This window comes from Alnus glutinosa, chromosome 1 (assembly GCF_958979055.1).
Source record: "Alnus glutinosa chromosome 1, dhAlnGlut1.1, whole genome shotgun sequence".
Classification (NCBI taxonomy): Eukaryota; Viridiplantae; Streptophyta; class Magnoliopsida; order Fagales; family Betulaceae; genus Alnus; species Alnus glutinosa.
Genome location: NC_084886.1, coordinates 43753444 through 43775248, shown reverse-complemented (window position 1 = coordinate 43775248; position 21805 = coordinate 43753444). Strand labels below are relative to the sequence as shown.

The following is a 21805-nucleotide window of genomic DNA, read 5'->3' as shown; positions in this document are numbered from 1 at the left end:
TATAGCCATTAAGGGTAATTCAACTACCATTTCGAACAAATTTGTATGTAGTCAAATTACCACTCCCATAGCCATTGGGGGTGGTTTGACCACCTCCTCTTAGTAAATTTGGAGGTAGCTGAACCACCACCATACTCGTTGAAAGTGGTTATTCGGTCCCCAATTGGGCTGGGTAGTTTCGACCACCCTTAGGTTGAGTAGAGAGGGTGGTTAAGTAATCCCCTTTGGGCAAATTGAGGTGGCTCGACTACTCCGTCTACTTTATATATATTTATATTTTTATTATAAATAACACGTGACATATTCGAGTAACCCATTTTGGGTAAATGGAGATGGTTCGACTACTCCCTATACTTTTTATTTCTTTTATATATATATACATGTGTGTGTGTGTGTTTATATTATTATTGTAAAAATGACACATGTTGTAACATGATTGATGCTAACATGGTATCTCGGCGGTTTGCATTAAAAATTTGGACGGAAGTTGGGTCTAAAGACATATTTGTGTTCTTTTTGCATATCACAAAGAGTATCTATTCACTTTTTAAACCCAAGATAGATATTTGCAAGTTATGCTCTATTTGTTCGACGTGATATGATTTTTGTCGTAAAATATTTTCGGTGAAATCATTTTTCAGAAAAAAATGATTTTCTCAAAAATATTTTTCGGCGTTTGGCTCACACGAAAAAATTACGAAATACGAAAATCAGAGTTTGGCAAATGCCGCTGGAATCCGGCAACGTCCGGTCGCCGTTACCGGATTCCAGCGAGCAAATTTGGCCGAATCCGGTCATATCCGGCAGGATTCTGGCTGTTTTGGCCAAGTTAGTGGTCGGACCCAGCCGGCTTTTGACCATGGCCGGAATCCAGCATTATTCCAGCCAGTTTCGGCTAGAATCTAGTTCAATGGCATCCGACGACGATGGCCGGATGTTGCCGGACTCCGGTGCCGGCAGGATTTTGACGACAAACAATTGCTGAATTCCGACAATCGAATATCAAATATGCGTGTAAGGACGAAAAGTCTAATTTCGAAAAATGATTTATAGTTTTGAAAACCGTAAATCATTTTCCAAAAATTAAAAAAGCTTTTACGGTCAAACTGAGAATGATTTCTGCTAACCATTATTTTCGCTCTTTACCAAATATTGTAAAATGTCGAAATAATTTTTCAGAAATAATTTTACTCCGAAACAAATGGAGCATTAATAAAATCACAAAGATTGGTTTTGAACTTTTCCTTTATTTTTTTTTAAGCCAATATTTTTTTTCTTTTCTTTTTAACCCAATGATTTATTGACTCATGAAAGATTTTATTTAACAATGACACTTATGTTGTGCGTAATGGAAGCTGTATAGTAAGAGTCTGTTTAGTCACCCAATTGCGCAAGTTAAAAGTGTGTTTTTAAATAAAATTGCGAAACGTGTCCTGTTTGAGAGTGTGGTTGAAAAAAATGGTAGTTTACAAACATTAAAAAATATATGTTTTCAAATTGCAAAAAATAGGTTTGCTTTAGAAAAACATGATTTTATACGCTGAACCATAATTCTATTAAACATTTATCAACATTTTTTAAATATCATATTTTTATTTACTTCATTTTAAAATTACTATATTTTTCAAACAAGATGTTTTTAAACACTTTATTAGAAATTTGAGTAGTAAAGACGGAAACCATGATGATTAAGTCTAAGAACAAAATGCCATTATTTTGAATTCCGTACTTAATTATCCGTTTAAGCTGTTTTTATTTTTTTGAAAAAAAAAATAATTCTGTAATCTTTGAAGGTTTACTCGTGTATATACATAGTGTATAAAAAAAATTGTGTACAAATATCATTTGTTTTACATTAGTGTATATAGTAATTTGAGTAGTAAAGACAGAACAGCATGATAATTAAGTCTAAAAAAAAAAAAAAATCTATTATATAGAATTTCATACTTAATTATCTGTTTAAGATGTTTTTTTTTCGGTTTATATAAAAAAAAGTTATGTAATCTTTGGAGGGTGACATTAATGTAGATACGGGTTAACCAATATTTTACTTAGAGTAATAGATCATTTGCCAGAGGGGATGTAGCTCACATGGTAGAGCGCTCGCTTTGCATGCGAGAGGTACGGGGTTCGATACCCCGCATCTCCATTCTCTTTTTAGTTCAAACTCACCGGGAGATGGTTTTCTGAATTTACTGTCCATTTCAGATTTACAGCTCTGATACTACTGATCACAGTGTCTACTATACTATAAATAAGTTTTCCCGCCCAATAAATCTTTGCACGTAGCTGACCCAATAAATTAGGGTTTCTGCGAACGCCACAAAAGCTTGTACAACCACAAATGGAGGTCGCTCAAATCGCTCAGCTGCTGAGCGAGACGCTCAGTCCCAATAGCAACGTTGTTCGTGCCGCGTCGGAAGCTCTAGAACGCCTCTCTGTCTGGCCGGATTTCCCTTTCTCTCTCCTCTCCATCGCCGCCGGTACAAACCCCCGCGCTGATCTCACAATTTTGCCTTCATAGCAATTGTATTTTCTTTGATATCAAACTCGGCTTGGAATACAAATTTGCTACTGTTTTATATTTGTCCTTCTAATTTCATACAATTAGTGCTATGTCAATGGCGAAAATTGAAGCCAAAAACATGGAACTTAGAAGAATTTGGCATTAAAAAGGATTTCGTTTACATTTTCTTGTTTCCACCTTTTTTAAGCAGCCAAACGCACCCTGAGTTTTTTGTTGATCAATATAATGGTGAATTGGTTGATATAAGGTCAAAGCTCATTGATTCATATTCGTTATTGCTCAATTGCGCTTAATTTTATCTTTTATTTCTTGAAAATGTTAAATCTTACTTGAAATATGGTGTTAGTTAGCTTATACTTTTTTATCTATAGGAGGTGAAAATCAAGGTCAAAAAGTTGCTGCTGCCACCTACCTTAAGAATTTCACTAGGCGAAGTATCAATGATGATGGTACATTGTCGTCAAAAGTCAGTAAGGAGTTCAAGGACCAGCTCATGCGAGCTTTGCTTCAAGTTGAACCGGCGGTTCTTAAAGTTCTGGTCGAAGCGGTATGCTTATTGTTCTTTTCTCGTCATCCAAACTTTCCATTCAGCACCATTTCTTATGTGTGTAAGCTTTGGATATGTATGCTGGCAGTTTCGGGTCATTGTTGCGGCTGAGTTTGTGAAGCAGGATTCGTGGCCTGAACTCGTACCTGATCTGCGGTCTGCTATTCAAAATAGTAATCTTATTAGCAATAATGCAGATTGTCAATGGAAGACCATAAATGCCCTCACTGTTCTTCATGCACTTCTTCGACCTTTCCAGGTGCTTAACCTGTAATCACGCATAAACTAATTTGCTAAGATACTATGGAGAAAGTGAGCTCTCCTTATTTTTTATATCTTTCTTTTTCGATGAGGAAGGGATTTTTTGCGAAAACTGTTTTATTTACGTGGAAAAATCAAGTAAACAGTCTGGCTGTTTTGCTTAGTAAACTGTTTGGAGATTACGGTGAAGTGAAGTTGGAAAAATCATTAAGGATGTGGGAAATGTCAATCAAACTACGGTCCATATTTTAGTGATAATCTATGTACATCATCCTATCCCTTCACATTGATTTTGTCATGCTCTCCTACCCCTTCCATTTCGGATGCTTTATTCCCTATACATTTTTTCCTATTTTGCTCCCAAAAAAGTAGGACTTTTAAGAGTTATGTTTGTGTTTCTATTCCTCATTTTGTTTCACGCATCTGCTTCCCATTTAGGTAACAATGGCATGAACTATTTTTCCTATCATCATTAATCTTAACAAATTTTTGTTCCATGAGACTTTCAATTGTGTATTAGAATGGCATGTGAAAACTAAACTTGGTAAAATGTTGAAGTGGTCATTAGGAATCATATAATTTAAGGCTGTCTTAGTCAGTTTAATTTTCAAAATTTGTCTTGCAGTACTTTTTGAATCCTAAAGTTGCTAAGGAGTCAGTGTCACCACAACTAGAGCTGATTGCAAAAGAAGTTCTTGTACCCTTGCTATCTTTATTCCATCATTTGGTTGAAAAGGTAGTCTTTTTTACCCTTCTTTGTGCTCTTTTGTCCCTAGACATCCTTGGTGTTCTTTCGTATGTCTCCTTGCTAATGGATTTTCTTGGTGTGTGAAACAGGCATTAGCTACCCATGATAGAACAGAAATGGAAATGGAGAAAATTCTTCTCACTGTGTGCAAATGCATATATTTTGCTGTAAGTATTACTTTCTCTTTCTGATACTGATGTTGAAGGGATTTAGGAATCATCAGTAGTATTTATTTACTTTGACTTTCAATTATTGGAATACGTGAAGCGTCAACATAGAGCTGAATTCAATTATCTTATTTAAATCCAATTATCAATGTACATCTGAATTCAACTATCTTATTTAAATCCAAGTGTAGCCTTCTCAGTCAGGTACTTTGTGGTATATGCAATTTTGGTCATAGTTTTTTTATATGATCTAATGTCCAAATATGGTTGTGTTACCACTTTTCCAATGAAATAATCATGTCATTTTTTTGTACTTATTATTTTCTATTGCACAGTCATGTCATTTTTTTTTGTTACTTCTGGTATTGCTCTTGACTTACTGTTAGTTTTATAGGTGAGGTCGCATATGCCATCTACTTTAGCTCCTGTTTTGCCTTCACTTTGTCGTGACCTGATTGCCATTCTGGGTTCGTTGAGTTTTGATTGTGCTGTCAACATGGAAGATGGATACTTGGTGAGATTGAAGACTGGGAAAAGAAGTTTGCTCATTTTCTGTGCTTTCATTAGCCGACACCGGAAGCATTCTGATAAGTAATACAGTGATTTGTGATTTGATTTTATTGGATTTAAAATATTTTTTGGTTGGTTAATGTGCATTTCTTCACATTTTCAGGTTAATGCCAGACATCATCAACTGTGTTTTAAACATACTAAAATATAGCAGGAATATCAGTGTAAGATTTGTTTTGAATTTGTAATGCAAGAAAGCATATCTTGAACATCTTATATCAGTTTTACCCACAACTTGTTCTGTTTTAGCACCAAAACTTCCTTTGCAGCCTGCTGATTTTTTTTTAACCATTGTGTTTGTGCTTTCATGTGATTCTGTATGGCTCTTAGCCTGATTTTGCTTGCATAAGTACAGCGTTGCCATAGTTGGCCATTTAGCTGATTTGTTGGTCATTTTAGAGCTTAAAGTAATTTTTCTTGTGCAGGAGCTTGATTTTTTATCAGATAGGGTTGTTTCCCTAGCTTTTGATGTGATTTCGCATATCATGGAGACAGGCCCTGTAAGTAATTAGTATTTCTTTTTTTCTTTTTTTGGGGAGGGGGGAGGGAGTTACTCAATATTACCCTAAGTGGCATTCACAAGATCTCCTTGTTATTTAAAAAGTTAACCAGTAGGGTGTGACTGTTGGTATCGTAGTTTAAGTGCAACATTCTTTCTTTAAGATATTCATTCTCATTTACAACAGGGATGGAGATTAGTTTCACCTCATTTTACCTTTTTGTTGGACACTGCAATCTTTCCAGCATTAGTTATGAACGAAAAGGTGAGGTTTCTGGAAGAAGTTTACATATTATTGTTTCAAAATTGCTTTTAGGTTAAAGGATGAGTTATTTATTTAAACCCTGACTTTATAATGGTTATGCTTGAAAATAGGATAGTGCAGAGTGGGAAGAAGATGCAGATGAATACATACGGAAGAATCTTCCATCTGATCTTGTATGAAAGTTAATCATGATCTTTTCAAAATATTAGTTAAACTTTGATTAGCTATCATTTCACTGCTTTTAATCATATACAGGAAGAAATTTCTGGTTGGAGGGAGGATTTGTTTACAGCCAGAAAAAGCGCAATAAACTTACTTGGTGTTATTTCAATGTCAAAGGTTGCTACTTGGTATTCCTCAGTAAATGTCTTTGAGCGATTTCTCTTGATAAGTAATATTGTTTACGTTGTCATCTGGTTCCTACAGGGCCCTCCAGTGGGCACTTCTAGTAGTGGTTCTTCAGCTTCATCAAAGCGCAAAAAAGGTGAAAAGGACAAGAGATATGGTCAGCGCCGTTTTATGGGGGAGTTGTTTGTGCTTCCATTTTTGTCAAAGTTTCCTATTCCTTCCGATGCAAATGCATCCCAAACTAGAATTTTAAATGAGTGAGTTCATGAATGTGATATAACCCATTAATTACAATTTGAAACTGTCTTTCTTGTAAAAAAAATTACAGATGCTTGTGTGTTGATTTGTTTTGTTTTCTTTTGTTGTTTTCCCTATCACATTTGGGGGATGGGGGATGGAGGATGGCGAATAATTAACTATTGGAAGCATTCCCAATGACTTTCCCTGAGGTGGTGCCTTGTTTGAATAATTGCTGCTTTTCGCCATCACCTCCTCTATGTGAAATGGCTTCCACTTATGATTCTTTTTTAACTGTGTTAATTCTGTTCCTTTTGTATCTTTATGTATATGTGTTTTTTTTTTTTTTTTTTCCTGATGTTGTCAAATATGACAGTTATTATGGTGTTCTGATGGCATACGGTGGTCTGCAAGACGTAAGTGGCTCTCACCACTAATTTAGTCAATAGTGAGTTATTGTTTAGTTAGCCTTTACAATTAAAATTTATAATCATAATATTGCATACACAGTTTCTAAGGGAGCAAGAACCTGGATATATAACAAGTCTTGTTTGTACTCGGGTGCTACCATTATATAAGATGTCTGTGTGCCTACCATACTTGGTTGCCAGTGCAAATTGGGTACTTGGAGAGCTTGCACCCTGTCTGCCAGAAGTAAGATTGTTTTCTTTCTTATGCCATCTCTTTTACTTTTTTCTTTCACAAGGAAGAAGTGCTTATCACACTATATTACTTCCTGTGTTGTTTCTATATACTTGAGCAACTGAATTATTAATTTTTAATGAAAAACACCACCACACGTCCCTTCCTGAGTTTCAGTCTTGCTTTCAGGAGATGAGTGCAGATGTATATTCTTCATTGCTGAAGGCATTGGCCATGCCAGATAAAGAAGATACTTCTTGTTATCCTGTCAGGGTTTCCGCTGCAGGAGCAATTGCTAAACTTCTTGAGGTAGGTCTCTGAATCACTGAATGAATAGTTTTGGATTTTGTAAGGGCAGTTGTTACAACTTACAATGTCATTCTTGGTTTTGACCTGGCTTTTATTCTTGTTCTTTTCAGAATGACTATGCGCCACCTGAGTGGTTGCCTCTTCTTGAAGTTGTGATTGGCAGGATTAGTAATCGAGATGAAGAAAGCTCCATTTTATGTCAGCTTCTCAGTTCCATAGTGGAGGCTGGAGACGAAAATGTTGCATTTCATATCCCGTACATTGTTTCATCATTGGTTGGTGCAATCTCAAAGTTGATACCTGCTAATCCGGAGCCTTGGTCTCAAGTATGTGTGGATATCCTTGGCTAGTCTGCTGGTTTGTTATCATTTTTAAAATCCAATTATGGTATGTTGTATTGACCGCTTATATGAGTGCATGAAGACACTGCTTATAAATGCAATTTTTGTGGCTTATTAATTAGGCTTCACCAAGGAATTTTTTTTTTGATCAACTGCATTTCCTAGCCTATTACATTTTCTTAATCAGAAACTAAAAAGGTTTCAAGTACAAAGTTTCACATATTTGAGCTGGTTGAGTTTTGAATCACTATTTCCCTTATGCTTTGCCCATTTTGTCCCATAAATGGTAGGTTTGCGTTCTCAAATACAGATCCTTTGCTTTGACTGATCAATATTGCTGATGTAATACTCATTATCTAAATATTTGTCTATTTGTTCATCTGCACCTGCATGTGCAATTGACCCATCGGTTGGTGGTTCGTCTACTTCTGTTCATTGATGTTGCAACATATTTCTCATGGTAAATACATTTACTTCATCTGTTGATAAGTCTTGCATGCATAAATCTGCTTTAAGTTTGACTTTTACTGGGATTTGAAACATTTGAATTCCTGATCCGAAAATCATTTGTGTTGAAAAAAAGGGGTTTGAAAATGACATAATTGATGATTAGTTAAGTATGGTACTATTCATGAATTGACACTGTAATTATGATAGGTAGTTGAACAGGGCTTTGCGGCATTAGCAGTAATGGCTCAATCTTGGGAAAACTTCATGCCTGAAGAACTTGAGCAAAATGAATTAAGTGAAAAGTGGGCATCTGGCCGAGCTACCGTTGGTAGAGCATTCTCTGCTCTCTTGCAACAGGCGTGGCTCTCACCTGTACATCAATTGGTCAGTCTTTGGTTCATTCTTAGTAAGATTTTTGTAACGGATTACCTTTATATGCTTGAGCTTTATTTACAGTGAGCAATGGATGATAAAGAATGTTTATGTATTTCTGTGGGGAGTTAAAGCTTCTTATATAAAGTTGATTGCACTTGGAGTGTACTATGGGCACTTTTAATTTTCTCTCAAGTCGCACTAGTTTTGCTATACAACTTATTGGACTTGTCTTTTTTTTTTCTTCAAAAAAAGCATTCCAATTTTCAATTCTAGAGCTTTTACCCTACACATATTACTTTGTGGTGATATGTATATCCTTTTCGCATGCAATCTGTTTAGTTAATAATTTTGTGTACTTTTCTGTGGCATAATAGAATATAGAGCATAAGAGCATTGCTATTCACTTGTACTGATGAGGTGTATAAATTACAATTGGGATGGAAGAAACACAGAGCCTTATTTCTTATGAACAAACTAAGTTCTACAGGTACTCCTGAGATGGTATGATGAACCTTTTTCCCCTTACATACATGTAAATAAGGCTAGTTGGTTGAAATTGCCCAACTCTTCAGGTCTAGCATTTTATCATTACATTAAGGTTCTGAAATTTATTGTTTTCAACTGTGCGATGTTGCTCACTGAAGGTGGATTTGGATTTGTTAGACACAGCTTTATCAAATCGTATATCACATCTTTAAGTGGAGTATGAGGCATATCTGTCTAAAGGTGTCAATACCTGATATGTGTATTGACTTGGACTAAGCTTAGTAGTTGGTTGCAATTATCCTTTTAGTGCAATTTTATATTGTTACTCTTAATTCAGCCTCTGAATTAAGGATTTTTATTCCTTTAGTTGATCCTTGAAATAATGGGTTCCTACCCTCCATACTTTTGTAAATTTTCTCTGCTTATGGTGTTCTTGGTCAGGTGTCCTTTCTGTAGTCACTTTTTTCCTTTAATTTTTCATATTTACCTGAATTTTCTCTTAATATGTATTTTATTTTTCCCTTCAAATTTGAAAGGATCAGGAAGGTGAGGCTTCTCCCCCACCTTCATGCATAGAGGATGCATCAACGTTGCTCTTGTCCGTTATGCTCTCTGTAACTGGAAGCAATGTACTTCTGGAGCTTAAAGTATCAGAGTTATTGCTAGTTTGGGCTGATCTAATTGCAGACTGGCATGCATGGGAAGAGACAGAGGATTTATCAGTTTTTAATTGCATTAAGGAAGTTGTGAATCTACATAGCAAATATGGGCTGGAGAATTTTCTTGTAAGACGGATGCCATCCCCTCCAGCTCCACCTGTGCCTGAACGTTCTATCATCGAAGGCATTGGTGTTTTTGTCAGTGAGGCAATTTTACAATATCCATCTGCAACATGGAGAGCTTGCTCTATGGTCCATTTACTACTGCATGTCCCAAGTTACTCTTCTGAAACAGATGGTGTGAAGCAATCATTGGCAATTGCTTTCAGTAGGGGAGCATTTTCTCGTTTCCGAGAAATTCGAAGTAAGCCTTGTTCACTGTGGAAGCCATTGTTACTTGCTATATCATCATGCTACTTATGTTATCCTCATGTGGTGGAGGGAATTTTGGAGAAGGGTGAAGGTGGTGGCTGTGCAATTTGGGCTTCTGCCCTGGGTTTTCTTCTTACCAGCTCCTGTCAATATGGTCTGTCAGCAACTTCTGAGATAAAGTTGATTGGTTAGTAGCTTACTTCTTTAACTCGTATGAAATGATTTTCTTTACCCGGATATTGATTAAGTAGTTGGCCTTTGTCTTCTATATTTGCTTCAAATCTAGTTTGTTTCTTTTCCTTTTGACGCCCAATAAGTAATGGGCTTCTTTTTTCAATTGAACATAAGCCGAAATTGCACCAACTTGTTCTTATATTTTATTGATGGTACAAATTTTAGGATTTGATTCTGTCTGCTTTTCATTCTCTCCTTTTATTTTTGTAGCCTTGTTGGTGTAAGAGAGTTCTCTGATTTTATCTTTGAGCTGGGTCTCATAGATTTTCCTCTCATTGGGGGTGCTTTTACTTGGTCGCTCACTTTTGATCCCCCTGTTTGGTCTAGGATTGATCGTTTTTTAGTCTTCCCTGATTGGGAAGCTCGGTTTCCTGTGTCGTCTCAAAAGAGGCTTCCTCGCCTTTATTCAGACCACTTTCCGATTCTTCTTGATTGTGGTGACTTCTCTAGGGGGAACAAGTCCTTCAAATTTGAGAACATGTGGCTTAAAGCAGAAGGTTTTGTGGGGAAGGTAAAACAATGGTGGGATTCTTACTCGTTCCAAGGTACCTCTAGTTTTGCTTTTGCTTGTAAACTAAAGGCTCTGAAGAAGGATTTGAAGATTTGGAATGAAGAGGTTTTTGGTAAGGTAGAAAGGAACAAGAGAAAGTTATTTGAAGAACTTCAGGCTTTTGATGCTATTGAATGAAGTAGGGCTTTAGTTGAGGAGGAGCTTCAGAAGAAGACAGAGATAGTCAGAGAGATAGAGAGGTGTTCTCTTTTGGAGGAGGTGAGCTAGCAGCAGAAATCAAGAGAATTGTGGTTAAAAGAAGGGGACAAGTGTACTAAATTCTTCCACTCCATAGCTAATTCAAACAGAAGGTACAACTCTATTGACTCTTTATTGATTGGAGATACTCTTTACTTCTAATAAGACAAATATTGACGATCACGTGGTTGAGTTCTACCAAAAACTCTTTCATGAGCTGAGTAGGTGGAGGCCTAGGGTGGATGGTATTTCCTTTGATTCTATTTCAGATTCTGATGCTAGCTGGTTGGAGAGAGCGTTCGAAGAGGAGGAGGTCAAGAAGGTAGTGTCAGCTATGAATGGTGATAAGGCACCGGGTCCTGATGGCTTTTCTATGGCCTTCTTCCAAGCGTGCTGGGATGTTGTGAGAGTGGACATTATGAAGGTTTTTGATGAGTTTCATGCCAGAGGTCTGTTTGAGAAGAGCCTGAATGCTTTGTTTATTTCTCTTATTCCGAAGGTTCCAGGGGCTAACTCCATTAAAGATTTCCGGCCTATTAGTTTGGTGGGAGGTATCTACAAGATTATTGCTAAAGTTCTAGCAAACAGATTGAAGTCAGTCTTGGAGAAGGTCATTTCCAAATCTCAGAGCGCTTTTATCAAAGGGAGGCAGATTCTTGATCCGATTCTTATTGCTAATGAATGCATTGATAGTAGGCGTAGATCGGGGGTGCCAGGCATCATTTGCAAAATGGACTTGGAGAAAGCATACGATCATGTTAACTGAGATTTTCTTTTGTATATGTTGAGGAGGTGTGGCTTTGGGGAAAAGTGGTGTAGGTGGATAGCTCATTGTATCTCAACTGTGCGGTTTTCGGTGTTAATCAATGGCTCCCCTTTTGGTTTTTTCAATAGCTCCCGAGGACTGAGACAAGGGGATCCTTTGTCACCCCTTTTGTTTGTTTTTGTGATGGAAGCCTTGAGCCGTATGATCTCAGCTGCAGTTAGGGGGGGTTTGTTGGAAGGATTTAAAATAGGTGACGTAGATTTTTCGCATCTTCTATTTGCAGATGATACTCTGATTTTTTGTAGTGCTCATTCTTCTGAGTTGCGTAATCTGCGGAGTCTCTTCCTCCTGTTTGAAGCAGCTTCGGGTCTGAAGGTTAATTTGACGAAGTCAAATTTAATTCCAGTGGGGCATGTTGATCAAGCGGAAAGGCTAGCCGACATTTTAGGGTATGGGTTTGCCACTTTGCCGGTTAAGTATCTTGGTCTTCCTTTGGGGGCTTCATATAAATCCACTCATATTTGGGACGGGGTTGTTGAGAAGATAGAACATCGTTTGGCTAGTTGGAAAAGGATGTATCTCTCTAAGGGTGGTAGAGTAACCCTTATTAAGAGTACCCTTGCCAATGTGCCTACTTACTTTTTGTCTCTGTTCCATCTTCCGAGGAGTGTTGCTGCGTGTTTAGAGAAGCTACAACGGGATTTTCTTTGGGGTGGATTGGGTGAAGAATCTAAAATTCACTTGGTGAGGTGGTCGAAAGTCTGTTCCCCAATTTCATATGGAGGGTTGGGTATTCGGAATTTGTTGATGTTCAACCATGCTTTGTTAGGTAAATGGTTGTGGCGGTATGGGATAGAGAGAGAAGCTTGATGGAGAGTTGCGGTGGATGCCAAGTTTGGTAGTTTGTGGGGTGGGTGGTGTTCTCGCGAGCCGGTAGGTGCTCATGGGGTGGGGCTGTGGAAGAATATCAGAAAAAGGTGGGCGATTTTCTCTGGTCTCTCTAGATTGGAGGTGGGGGATGGGGCTAGGACAAAATTTTGGCATAATCTGTGGTGCGGGGATAGGGTGTTGAAGGAAGCTTTTCCTATTCTTTTTGGTATTGCTCGGATGAAGGATGCTTCTGTTGCGGATAATATGGAGGTTTTGGGCGGCTCTATCCAGTGGAATGTGAGCTTTGTTAGAGAGGCGCATGACTGGGAAGTGGGTGTCTTTGCATCTTTCTTTCATGTGTTGCATTTAGCCATGGCGAGTAGAGATCGTGCTGATAGGCTTAGGTGGGTCCCTTCCAAGAAAGGGGTGTTCAAGGTTAAGTCCTATTTCAGCTCCTTGGCTGGCTGTGAGGGTAGTCATTTCCCTTGGAAGAGTGTGTGGAGGACTCAGGCTCCTTCGAGGGCGGCATTCTTCGCGTGGTTGGCAGCCCTTGGAAAGATTCTTACAGCGGATAATCTCAGGAAGCGAAAGATCATCATTGTGGATAGATGCTACTTGTGCAAAAGAGATGGAAAACCTGTAGACCATCTTCTTCTTCTTCATTGTGATGTGGCTTCTACTTTGTGGAATCATGTCTTTTCTCGGTTTGGTATGTCTTGGGTTATGCCTAGGAGAGTTGTTGATTTATTTGCTTGTTGGTGGAAGGCGGGTAGGTCAAGGAGTGCTGCAGTTTGGAAAATGGTGCCTATTTGCATTCTTTGGTGTGTTTGGAAGGAGAGAAATATTAGGTGTTTTGAAGACTTGGAGAATTCTATGGAGAATGTTGTTGCTTCGTTTTTTCATACGTTGTATCTTTGGACGGAGGCTTTTTTGTCTCCCGTGTCTATTAGCTTTTCTGATTTTCTTGTTCGTTTTTCTTTGCCTTCTTAAGCGTTTCCTTGTGTATACTTTCAGTGTACTTAGAGGGGCGCTTTACGCTTTTATAAAATTTCATTTACTTATATAAAAAAAAAAAGAGAACTCACATCCGGCTCACCAAAATAACCAAAAATTTTGGCGAGCCAAAATACTAAAATGGGACTAAAACACTCCACATCCGGCTCACCAAATTACTGAAAATTTTGGTGAGCATGTTCACTCACCAAATAAGGAAAAAAAATTGAAACATTCTCTCTGTATTTTTATTTTTTATTTTCCTTTTCATTTCGGTTTCTCTTCTCCTCTTGGTATTCTCGCATACTCTCCCTTTGGGACACAAATAAGTCGTTGTGACTACTATACCAACAATTTATGTGGCATGACAAATTGACGCCAAGCAGAACTAAAATTGTTCTGATAGCGTATGATAGCAGTAAAAATTAAGAATTGAAGATTGAAAATAGAACTCAGGTTGAGAGAAAATAATGATTAGAGAAGAGAAAGACCATAGTTGCCCAAAAAAGCAAACAGAGAATAACTCTGAAAGACTAAAATTTTATTGATACTAAAAAAATGAATTTTAAAAATAACATAGACTAGATGCCTTTATATAGATTAGGTTTTGAGTGTTCTCCAAGCAAAACATTTGGAGAAAAAGAGAATATAAAAATAAAAAATATCCCTAAACTTGGAGACAGTAAAATTCTTGTAGGCAGAAATAATCTTCAAATATTATGCAAAATTCTTTCCATTTTTTTGCGGATCTTATACCAAAAATATTATTCAAATATTATGTCTGATTCTCCTGCATCACTAGTAACTTTTGCAAATTTTTCTTCAAAATAAAAAAATTGGATACCAACCTGAATATCTAGGGCTGGTGCGAGGCAGTGAATTTGAATAAAAAAATATGATCATTAGGAAAAAAACAATTTTTTTAAAGATATGATTGTTGTAGAAACAATAAAGAAATTCTCGAAAAAGAATATTTAAATGGAATAGTGAAAGTGAATAGCTAAAATACTGAGCTAGATGTAGGTGCTTTGAAAAAGTGGGTAGCAAAATAGAGAATGCTCTAACCTCTTGCACGCTGTCTGCATATCTGGTTTGCACCCCCCCTTCCCTTTTTGTGTTTTTAATGACATAATTTTTTCTTACAAAAAAAAAAAAATTGCTGCCTTGAATGATATAGTCCATTTGACTATATAAAATGGCCAATGGTTTGCAAGATAGATTTATTATGGATTTTAGTTTTACTTTTGGACTCCACTCTTCAGAAGATTGAAATTTCAACCTACGTAGTTGCTTTTAGCATTGACCTCATGCTCTCATCTGATTTTGATTTTCATGTTAAAAATTGAGGGTGTTCTTGTGACCTTACTGTTGGACCATGGTCAGCTAAGGCCAATCATTGTTTGTCTGTTTGTCAGCCTTAGCTGTCTTTTTATAGGCTGAATGACTGAGGACATTACTAATGATTGTTCGATGACTCAGTGATGGCACTTTCCCTGGTGGTTGAGCGGCTGTTGGGACTAGGAAATTCAAGTGGTGGTTTGTTGCATGACTGCTTTATTTCACTGTTGGAGGCATCTGTACGGCTCAAAGAAGTGCTGGAAGAAAAGGAAGGAGATGAAGATGATGGAGAGGCTGAAAATGATGACAATGATGATGATGATGATGATGATGAAATCGAAGACTATGATGAGGTTTGACTTCCCAATTTTCTTGTGTAGATTTAATTTTTAAGGAATGCAGTTGATAAGGTATACTCTATGGACTGCCTGCCTACCAATGGCAATCCTAATTTAGGTAAAATCCACTCTGGGAGGTGGACTCCTTTTTTTTTTTTTTTCTTTTGGCTTGGTTATTAACTTACACACCTGGTAGGATTTCAACCTGTGACCTCACCCACCACCACATACTTATGAGGTTTGGAACTGCCATTAGGCCCGAAGCTCATTGGCCTGGGAGAGGGACCAATTATTCAACTGATCCCGCTTTGATTTTTTTTTTCCTAGGTGAATTGTGTTTGTAACTGTTATGCTCATTACACTCTGAGGAGCAGAAAATAAAATGAAAAAGTTAGTTATTTAGGGATCTGTTTTTCTGGAGAAATGATTGTTGTACAACTCCAACAACTTTTTTTCCAAACTAACTATTGGATCTGTTTTCCTGCATGCAGGTCCTACATATCCAATAGTTGATTTTAAAAAAAGTTATTGTAGTTGTACATAAGTTGTAAACGGATTATATTTCGTTTTTCTGTACATCAGTATATTGGTTGCCATGATCTCTTGTGCACTTATTTCATTTTCACTGTCAGGAGTCTGAGCCTGAGGAGCATGAAGAAACTGAAGAAGAATTTTTGGATAGGTATGCTAAGGCAGCTGCTGCCTTGGAAAATGGTACAGTTATTGAAGAGGGGGATGAGGAAGATCAAGACCACGAGACTGAGTTGGGTAAGCCTGTTGATGCTTAATCTTTATAGCCTTGCTATGATTTGGTGGCCCATTCTTATGAAAAATACTTGAAACTGTTCTAATAGTAAATTATCTTAAAAATTGACAAATTATCTCAGAATTTGTGACTTTTGAAAAGATCATTCGAGACCCTTTTTGGCCCATATTATTGCTTTGATGATTTCAATCCAGTAATTCAGGCAAGCTTGGATTCTGCTGTCTAATTGCTCAGATTTTGAACCCTTATGTTGGCCATCGGTATTTTCTCTAAAGACTGGTAATATTGTGCAAGGCCATTAGACAACTACACTCACATATCATCGGCTAAATCAGGAAATTATATTGGTTCCAGTATCAGCCAATATTGTTTTTTCATTTTCTTTTCCATAACTTCCATACAGCTTCAAGAGACTGAATGCAATGAAATTGAAAACTGATTAGCCTATCCATGGCCAATCCAGTAATAGAGCTTAAGAATTTGATTGCCATGTGTCTTTTCTGCGGTTTCTGCTTGCATTCAATCGATGTGCATGTGTCATGTAGTACTTGTATATTTGCATGCAACCAATCAAATAATAGGATGAATATAATAATAATATGGAAGGTAAAAAATTTCTGGTTGCTGTATAATTTGTCGGATGATTATTTCATTCATCTGCTCTTGTCATGTTGGGAATGCAGGTGCTTTGGAAGAGGTCGATCAGCGGAGAGTTGTGTTGTCATTGATTGAGAAGTACCACCATGTTCTCATACAAGGACAGGCATTGTCATTGCAGGTCATTTCACGTTTCCTGAATGCCTACCCTGAATGTAGTTTATACTTCCAGCAATCCAGGTGAGAGGGAGTTTTTGGTTAAACGACCAGGTTTGTAAAGGGAAAAAGAGAAGCTTTTCAGTAGAGTTCTGCAGTTAGCCGTCAGCGCTGTATTATTTATAGGGAACAGGAAGCTTTATAATTTCGATCATTTCTGAGATTGACCTATATTCTTGACCACACTGGGTTTTTTCTCTTTTCCTCATTTTTTTCGGCTATTTAATTTTTTTGGGATGTTATTGTGAAAAGAAGTTAAAAGTAAATTTTGATGTACAATTTCTCCCTATTTTAAGTTTGACCCAGCAATAATGGCCGACATACCATGGATCCAGATCCTCAACAAATTGTTGCTCCGTTTGTTAGCAATTTAGGCACTAAAATTGTTGGGAACCTCTATTCGCAAACCACATGAAACCATTTATTCATCCCTTAGATATTATCCCCACTTCATTTGAAATAGATAAGTTGTGCATTTAACGGTGTATATAAAGTCAATATTGATACGTTTCTTAAAAAAATTAAATAATGTAAAATTATGTACACTGATAGATACAATAACTTTAAATTTATTTGAAATTAAGACATTTGCGTCTACATGGTAAGCCTTTAAGATAGTGCTCATATATATATTTTAATTATGATTTAGTACTTTTATAACTCAATCAGAAAAATTGAGCAAATTGTTTTAACAAAACAATTTCACAGATTCATGCTGAAATTTCTTCTATCCAAACCTGATTTACGAACTGTTTAGTGACAGCCTTAGCTAAGCCATGCGTTGCCTAATTAGCGATTCTATTAATATGGTGAATTTGCCAACTAGAAATAGAGTTTAAAACGATATAAGTGTCATCTACTAGTTGACCAAATCTACTTTAAATGCGATCATTAGTCATGTGCAGCCTTATTAGTGAGTCTACTAATATGATGAATATGCCAACTAGAAAGAGAGTTTAAAACGATATGATTTACGAGTGTCATCCACTAATTGATTAAATTTACTCCAACTGTGATCGTTAGAACTCACTGCTTTAATCACTTAGAGTGCATCATCTTCCAAAGACTTTTTTGGAGACCTATTTCTTTGCAGAAAAAAAATGGCATGGAAAGCTGCTAAGACTTCTATGGATGCTGGCTCTAAGTGACCCAATCTTGTCATACTCCTGGCCGCATGCACGTAAACCTCATTATCTCGCACCACGTACCAATTCTCATACGCCCACTGAACTTATCAACAACGACATCCCAATTTACCTTATAATATCCTTCGGAATGTGCTTTCCACTTAGTATGAATTCCACTGATGTTCTCGGTTGGTGAAACTATCTTTGGCAAATTAGCATTTTTGTACTCCTCGACAGATGCAATTTTAACCCTAGCACTAGAATTCAGGTGAAGAAAAGCTCCACCATGAACTACCGTATTTCTTCGAAACCAAAACTTCTTGGCTATCCCCACAAACAACACAAATTATTTCTATCGCATTTATCCACCATCATCTTCACCAACTGTAGGAAATTAGATCCACAGCAAGTGTTTTTTTTTTTTTTTTTTTTTTTTTTTTTTTTTTTTTTTTTTTTATCTCACCCTCCCCCCCCCCCCAGGGTGGGCGACATCAATCGCTAATGGACAACTCCATAAAATGTGATGCGTACTTTCAACCTCTAATCCACATATAGGGCATAAGGAATAATTCATTATACCTCGCTTTCGCAGATTATCTTTGGTGGGCAGCAGATTGTGACATGCTCTCCAGAGGAACATTTTTTCAGCATTAGGAATTTTCAATTGCCAGATCATTCGCCCAAATTTCACTTCCATTGGTTTGCTTTGAGCTTTCAGCCTTGGAAGCATCATGTCTTTATTTTTCCAAATGATATTTACTACGTACAGAAAATTCGTGTGCGGTGGTACCCCTCCATATTTGTACATCATTATGTTGAAAGCAACTAATCGATAGCTTGCTGATGAGAAATGCTACGTATACTTAAACTTTTATAAAGAGAACTCTACTAACTGATGTCGAGTTTATTCATTGGTATCCGTAATATTTCTTTTTATTAATTGTTTTGATCATCTTTAATGAATAAGTTTTACATCAATAAGGTTTTCTTTGTAAAAATTTAAGTACATGAGTTCCTTCATTGTCCATCTCCTGTTAGAGCTTATAACTCCTGATCTCTCTCTGGCCGGCCGTCCTTCTCTCGACGGAATCTCTGCAGGATCTCGCCGGAAAATATATCTCTCTCGATGGAATCCATCTCTCACCAAAAAATCTTTCTCTGGACGGAATCTCTCTGCCGGATCTGGCTGGAAACTCTCTCTCTCTCTCTCAACACATCTCGCTGGAGCTCGCTTTCTCTCACCGAAAAATCTCTCTCTTGTGCCGGATCTACCTCACCGGAGGTACTTTTAAGTGTTTTGTTCTTTAATTTTTGGATTAAAAAAAAAAATTCAAAGCATAAAAGACTTTTAAACATAAAATCTCTCTCAAATTTTGTCTCACTATCAGTTAGATTGATGCTTGCGTTTGTCTGCATATTTTTATTTCAATGATTTGGGAGAGTGAACAAAAAAAGATTTGTGGGTTGATTTTCTACGTATTTTTTGGGTGTTGATCAAAGTCGATAGGGGGAAAGAAATTGATTTCTAGGTTGTTTTATTTGGAAATTTTCAGGGAAGTTCAAATGGGTGTAATTTTGTTTGATTTTTGGGTAGGTGATCAATTATGGTGTTTGTTGAATAATCTTCGTTAATGTCTAATAGGAAGGTGATTATGTTGGGATTAATTTGTTGGAAGTATTTAGTGTTGGCTTTTGGGTTATGAGTTCCACATTTTTGTTGGAAGGAGTTCGAAGGATAGATTTGGTCCTTCAAGCATTGAGTGCTGATACAGTAGATGTGGTTGCTATTTATTTTGGTTTTTGCAGAAGTTTTTTATGCATAGTATGTTTTTTGGTGGATTCTAGTAATAATTGATTGAGGTGATTTGTTTTTGCTTGTTATAGATGTTAGTATATTGCTGTAATTAATGTAGAGTGCCTCTTCTATATAGTCATGGCAGAAAACAATGGGTTTGTGCCCACCAATAATCAGTCGACACGTCAGTTAGAACAAAAAAATAACTGAAATATTGCTAAAGTACTGAATCCTTCTCACAACTCCCATTTTTACCTTCTAAAAAAAAGAAAAACCCCTCACGACCTGCACCGTCATGTAAGAAAAACCCGTCTGCCCCACCATGGCACTGCCCAGGCCGGACCACCGGTGACAGAGAGAGATCCGGCCGGTGTGTGTGGGTTTCCGGCCGGATCTGTGACAGAGAGAGATCTGGTCGGCATGCATAGGTTTCCAACCGGATCTCTCTTTCTCTCACCCCGACCCAACCCTGACCCAACCCCGTCCACCTGCGACAAAGAGAGATTCGGCCGGTGTGCTTATTTTTCCGAATGGATCTAATTTTAGCATACGTTGAAGAAATCCATAGGGTGTTTTGATTCTATTTGATTTTTTTGTTCCAAGCTTAAGTGTCAACTTCTCATTGGAATGCAAAAAATGCCTAGTTTCTGCCATGACCAGATTGAAGTTATTCCCAATTGATGTATGTTAATGTCTATGGGAGAAGAGTTTATAGATGATAATATATTGCTGCAACAATATACTTTTTAACAAACTAGAACGTATGGAATTTCTTATTGCAGCATTTCAATATTGAGCCCACTGATTCTACTACTGACAGCTTCAGTTACAGCTACTGACGCATTGCCTGTAGCTGAAGACATGTCAGTTTTTGGCTTCTCTTTCCATCTTTGATCTCTATGTTTACCCCTTCGCTGCAAATTAAAAAGAAAAAACTCTTCTTACAAAAGAAAAAAAAAAAGGAAGAAGAAAAAACTCTCTAAGTTTGTCGGTTAAGCCAAGAAATTCAACTCTAAAGACACGATTGTTTTCTTAAGAACATCATGATAAGCCACTAAGGCGCTTATATGATTAAGACTGTCACAATTGCATATACTAAATCATAATTCAACCTACATTAAGGTAGAGAATTTTCACCCACTCTTTACTTGTCAAAAAAATAATTCAACCTACAATAAGATTACTCAATCAATAACGATTAGTTCATCCCTTTAGCATAATAAAACAATATGTGGCACCTACTTAAGCAAATGCAGACAATCAAATCTTCACCAAAACTGGCATCAGAATACAACAACGAACAATCATCCGTATATTCCCGAGATACCAGAAAAAAATTTAACAAATAACAAATGTAAAATTCAGAAACTATATCAAGCATCCATATGATAACAACTCTATCAAGCCATGTCAAAAAAAAAACTCTATCAATGCAAGCATCATTTTTTCCTAAATCCAGACAACCATTAAATCAATAAAAATCATCAGTAATCCGTTCCAATACAATCGCACTAGCAAAAATTATTGCGAATAACAATGACAAGAAATATACATATATAGACTTATGTAAGTAAGCAGTGATGATAAGGTGTAGTCGATACCTGGTTGTAAGGCATGATTGGCTGAGAGAGAGGAGGAGGAGGTAAAAGCGAGAGAGCGAGCTAGGGTTATGTACGGCGGAGGAGAGCGAAGGAAGAGGAAGGTTCTGGATTTGAAGGTTGAGGAGGAAGATTGAGAGCAAGAAGGAAGGGTGAATGCGAGAGTGCAGAGAATCCTCTGCGGTGCCGACATTCAAATGCTTGCCTAGGCTCGCAACAATGTCTATATAAAAGGAGCCCCGGAGGAGAGGGAGATAGAGAGTGGGAGCGTGAATTTAGAAGAGAGCACACGGCGCTCTTCAAAGCTGCTTTGTGTCGCTCTAGTTACAGTCCACGGAGAAACGAAGGTCAGAAAAATGGACCGGGCCAGTATCCTGCTACGCACCATTTTGACTTGTGGCATGGTAAAAAATTTCGGCACCGTTTGGTAAATGGTTATCTTATGAAATTTTTGTTTGAATAGTAAATAATAAGGAGATTGATGCAATAAAAAATATAAATAAGTTTAAAATTGTCTCACTGAAAATTCTATTGACATAATTTCTTGTATCCGCTGGAAACTCTCTCTTCTCGTCGGAAATGCTCTCTCGCCGAATCTTGACGGAATCGCTCTCTC

At 37.2% G+C, this 21805-nt stretch overlaps 1 protein-coding gene and 1 non-coding gene across 5 annotated transcripts; both read left to right on the top strand.

Moving 5' to 3' along the window:
• Positions 1–2076: 2076 nt before the first annotated feature.
• Positions 2077–2149, top strand: TRNAA-UGC (transfer RNA alanine (anticodon UGC)). The gene has a single exon. It is a non-coding gene; the product is annotated as a tRNA-Ala (tRNA).
• On the top strand, positions 2108–16948 carry LOC133851087 (importin beta-like SAD2 homolog). 4 transcript variants are annotated; one of them, XM_062287401.1, is made up of 21 exons: positions 2111–2483; positions 2899–3074; positions 3163–3333; positions 3961–4071; positions 4173–4250; positions 4645–4841; positions 4924–4984; positions 5246–5320; positions 5507–5584; positions 5695–5757; positions 5840–5923; positions 6011–6189; positions 6546–6585; positions 6680–6823; positions 7001–7120; positions 7231–7446; positions 8119–8295; positions 9315–9990; positions 14894–15105; positions 15723–15858; positions 16540–16948. In XM_062287401.1, exons 1-21 carry the CDS (start codon positions 2345–2347, stop codon positions 16695–16697), a joined length of 3291 nt encoding a protein of 1096 aa, XP_062143385.1. In that variant the 5' UTR covers positions 2111–2344; the 3' UTR covers positions 16698–16948. The 4 variants fall into 4 exon arrangements, with proteins under 4 accessions (XP_062143393.1, XP_062143402.1, XP_062143385.1 ...); XM_062287393.1 differs by having other exon boundaries at positions 2112–2483; positions 9309–9990; XM_062287409.1 differs by lacking the exons at positions 14894–15105; positions 15723–15858; positions 16540–16948 and adding an exon at positions 10365–13390 and having other exon boundaries at positions 2108–2483; positions 9309–9990.
• Positions 16949–21805: the final 4857 nt, after the last annotated feature.

Coding starts and splice junctions, on each gene's coding strand:
- LOC133851087 (XM_062287393.1), top strand. CDS start 2,345: ATGGAGGTCGCTCAAATCGCTCAGCTGCTGAGCGAGACGCTCAGTCCC. Junction 5,321..5,506: donor ATATCATGGAGACAGGCCCT/GTAAGTAATTAG, acceptor CATTTACAACAG/GGATGGAGATTAGTTTCACC. Junction 8,296..9,308: donor TCTCACCTGTACATCAATTG/GTCAGTCTTTGG, acceptor CAAATTTGAAAG/GATCAGGAAGGTGAGGCTTC.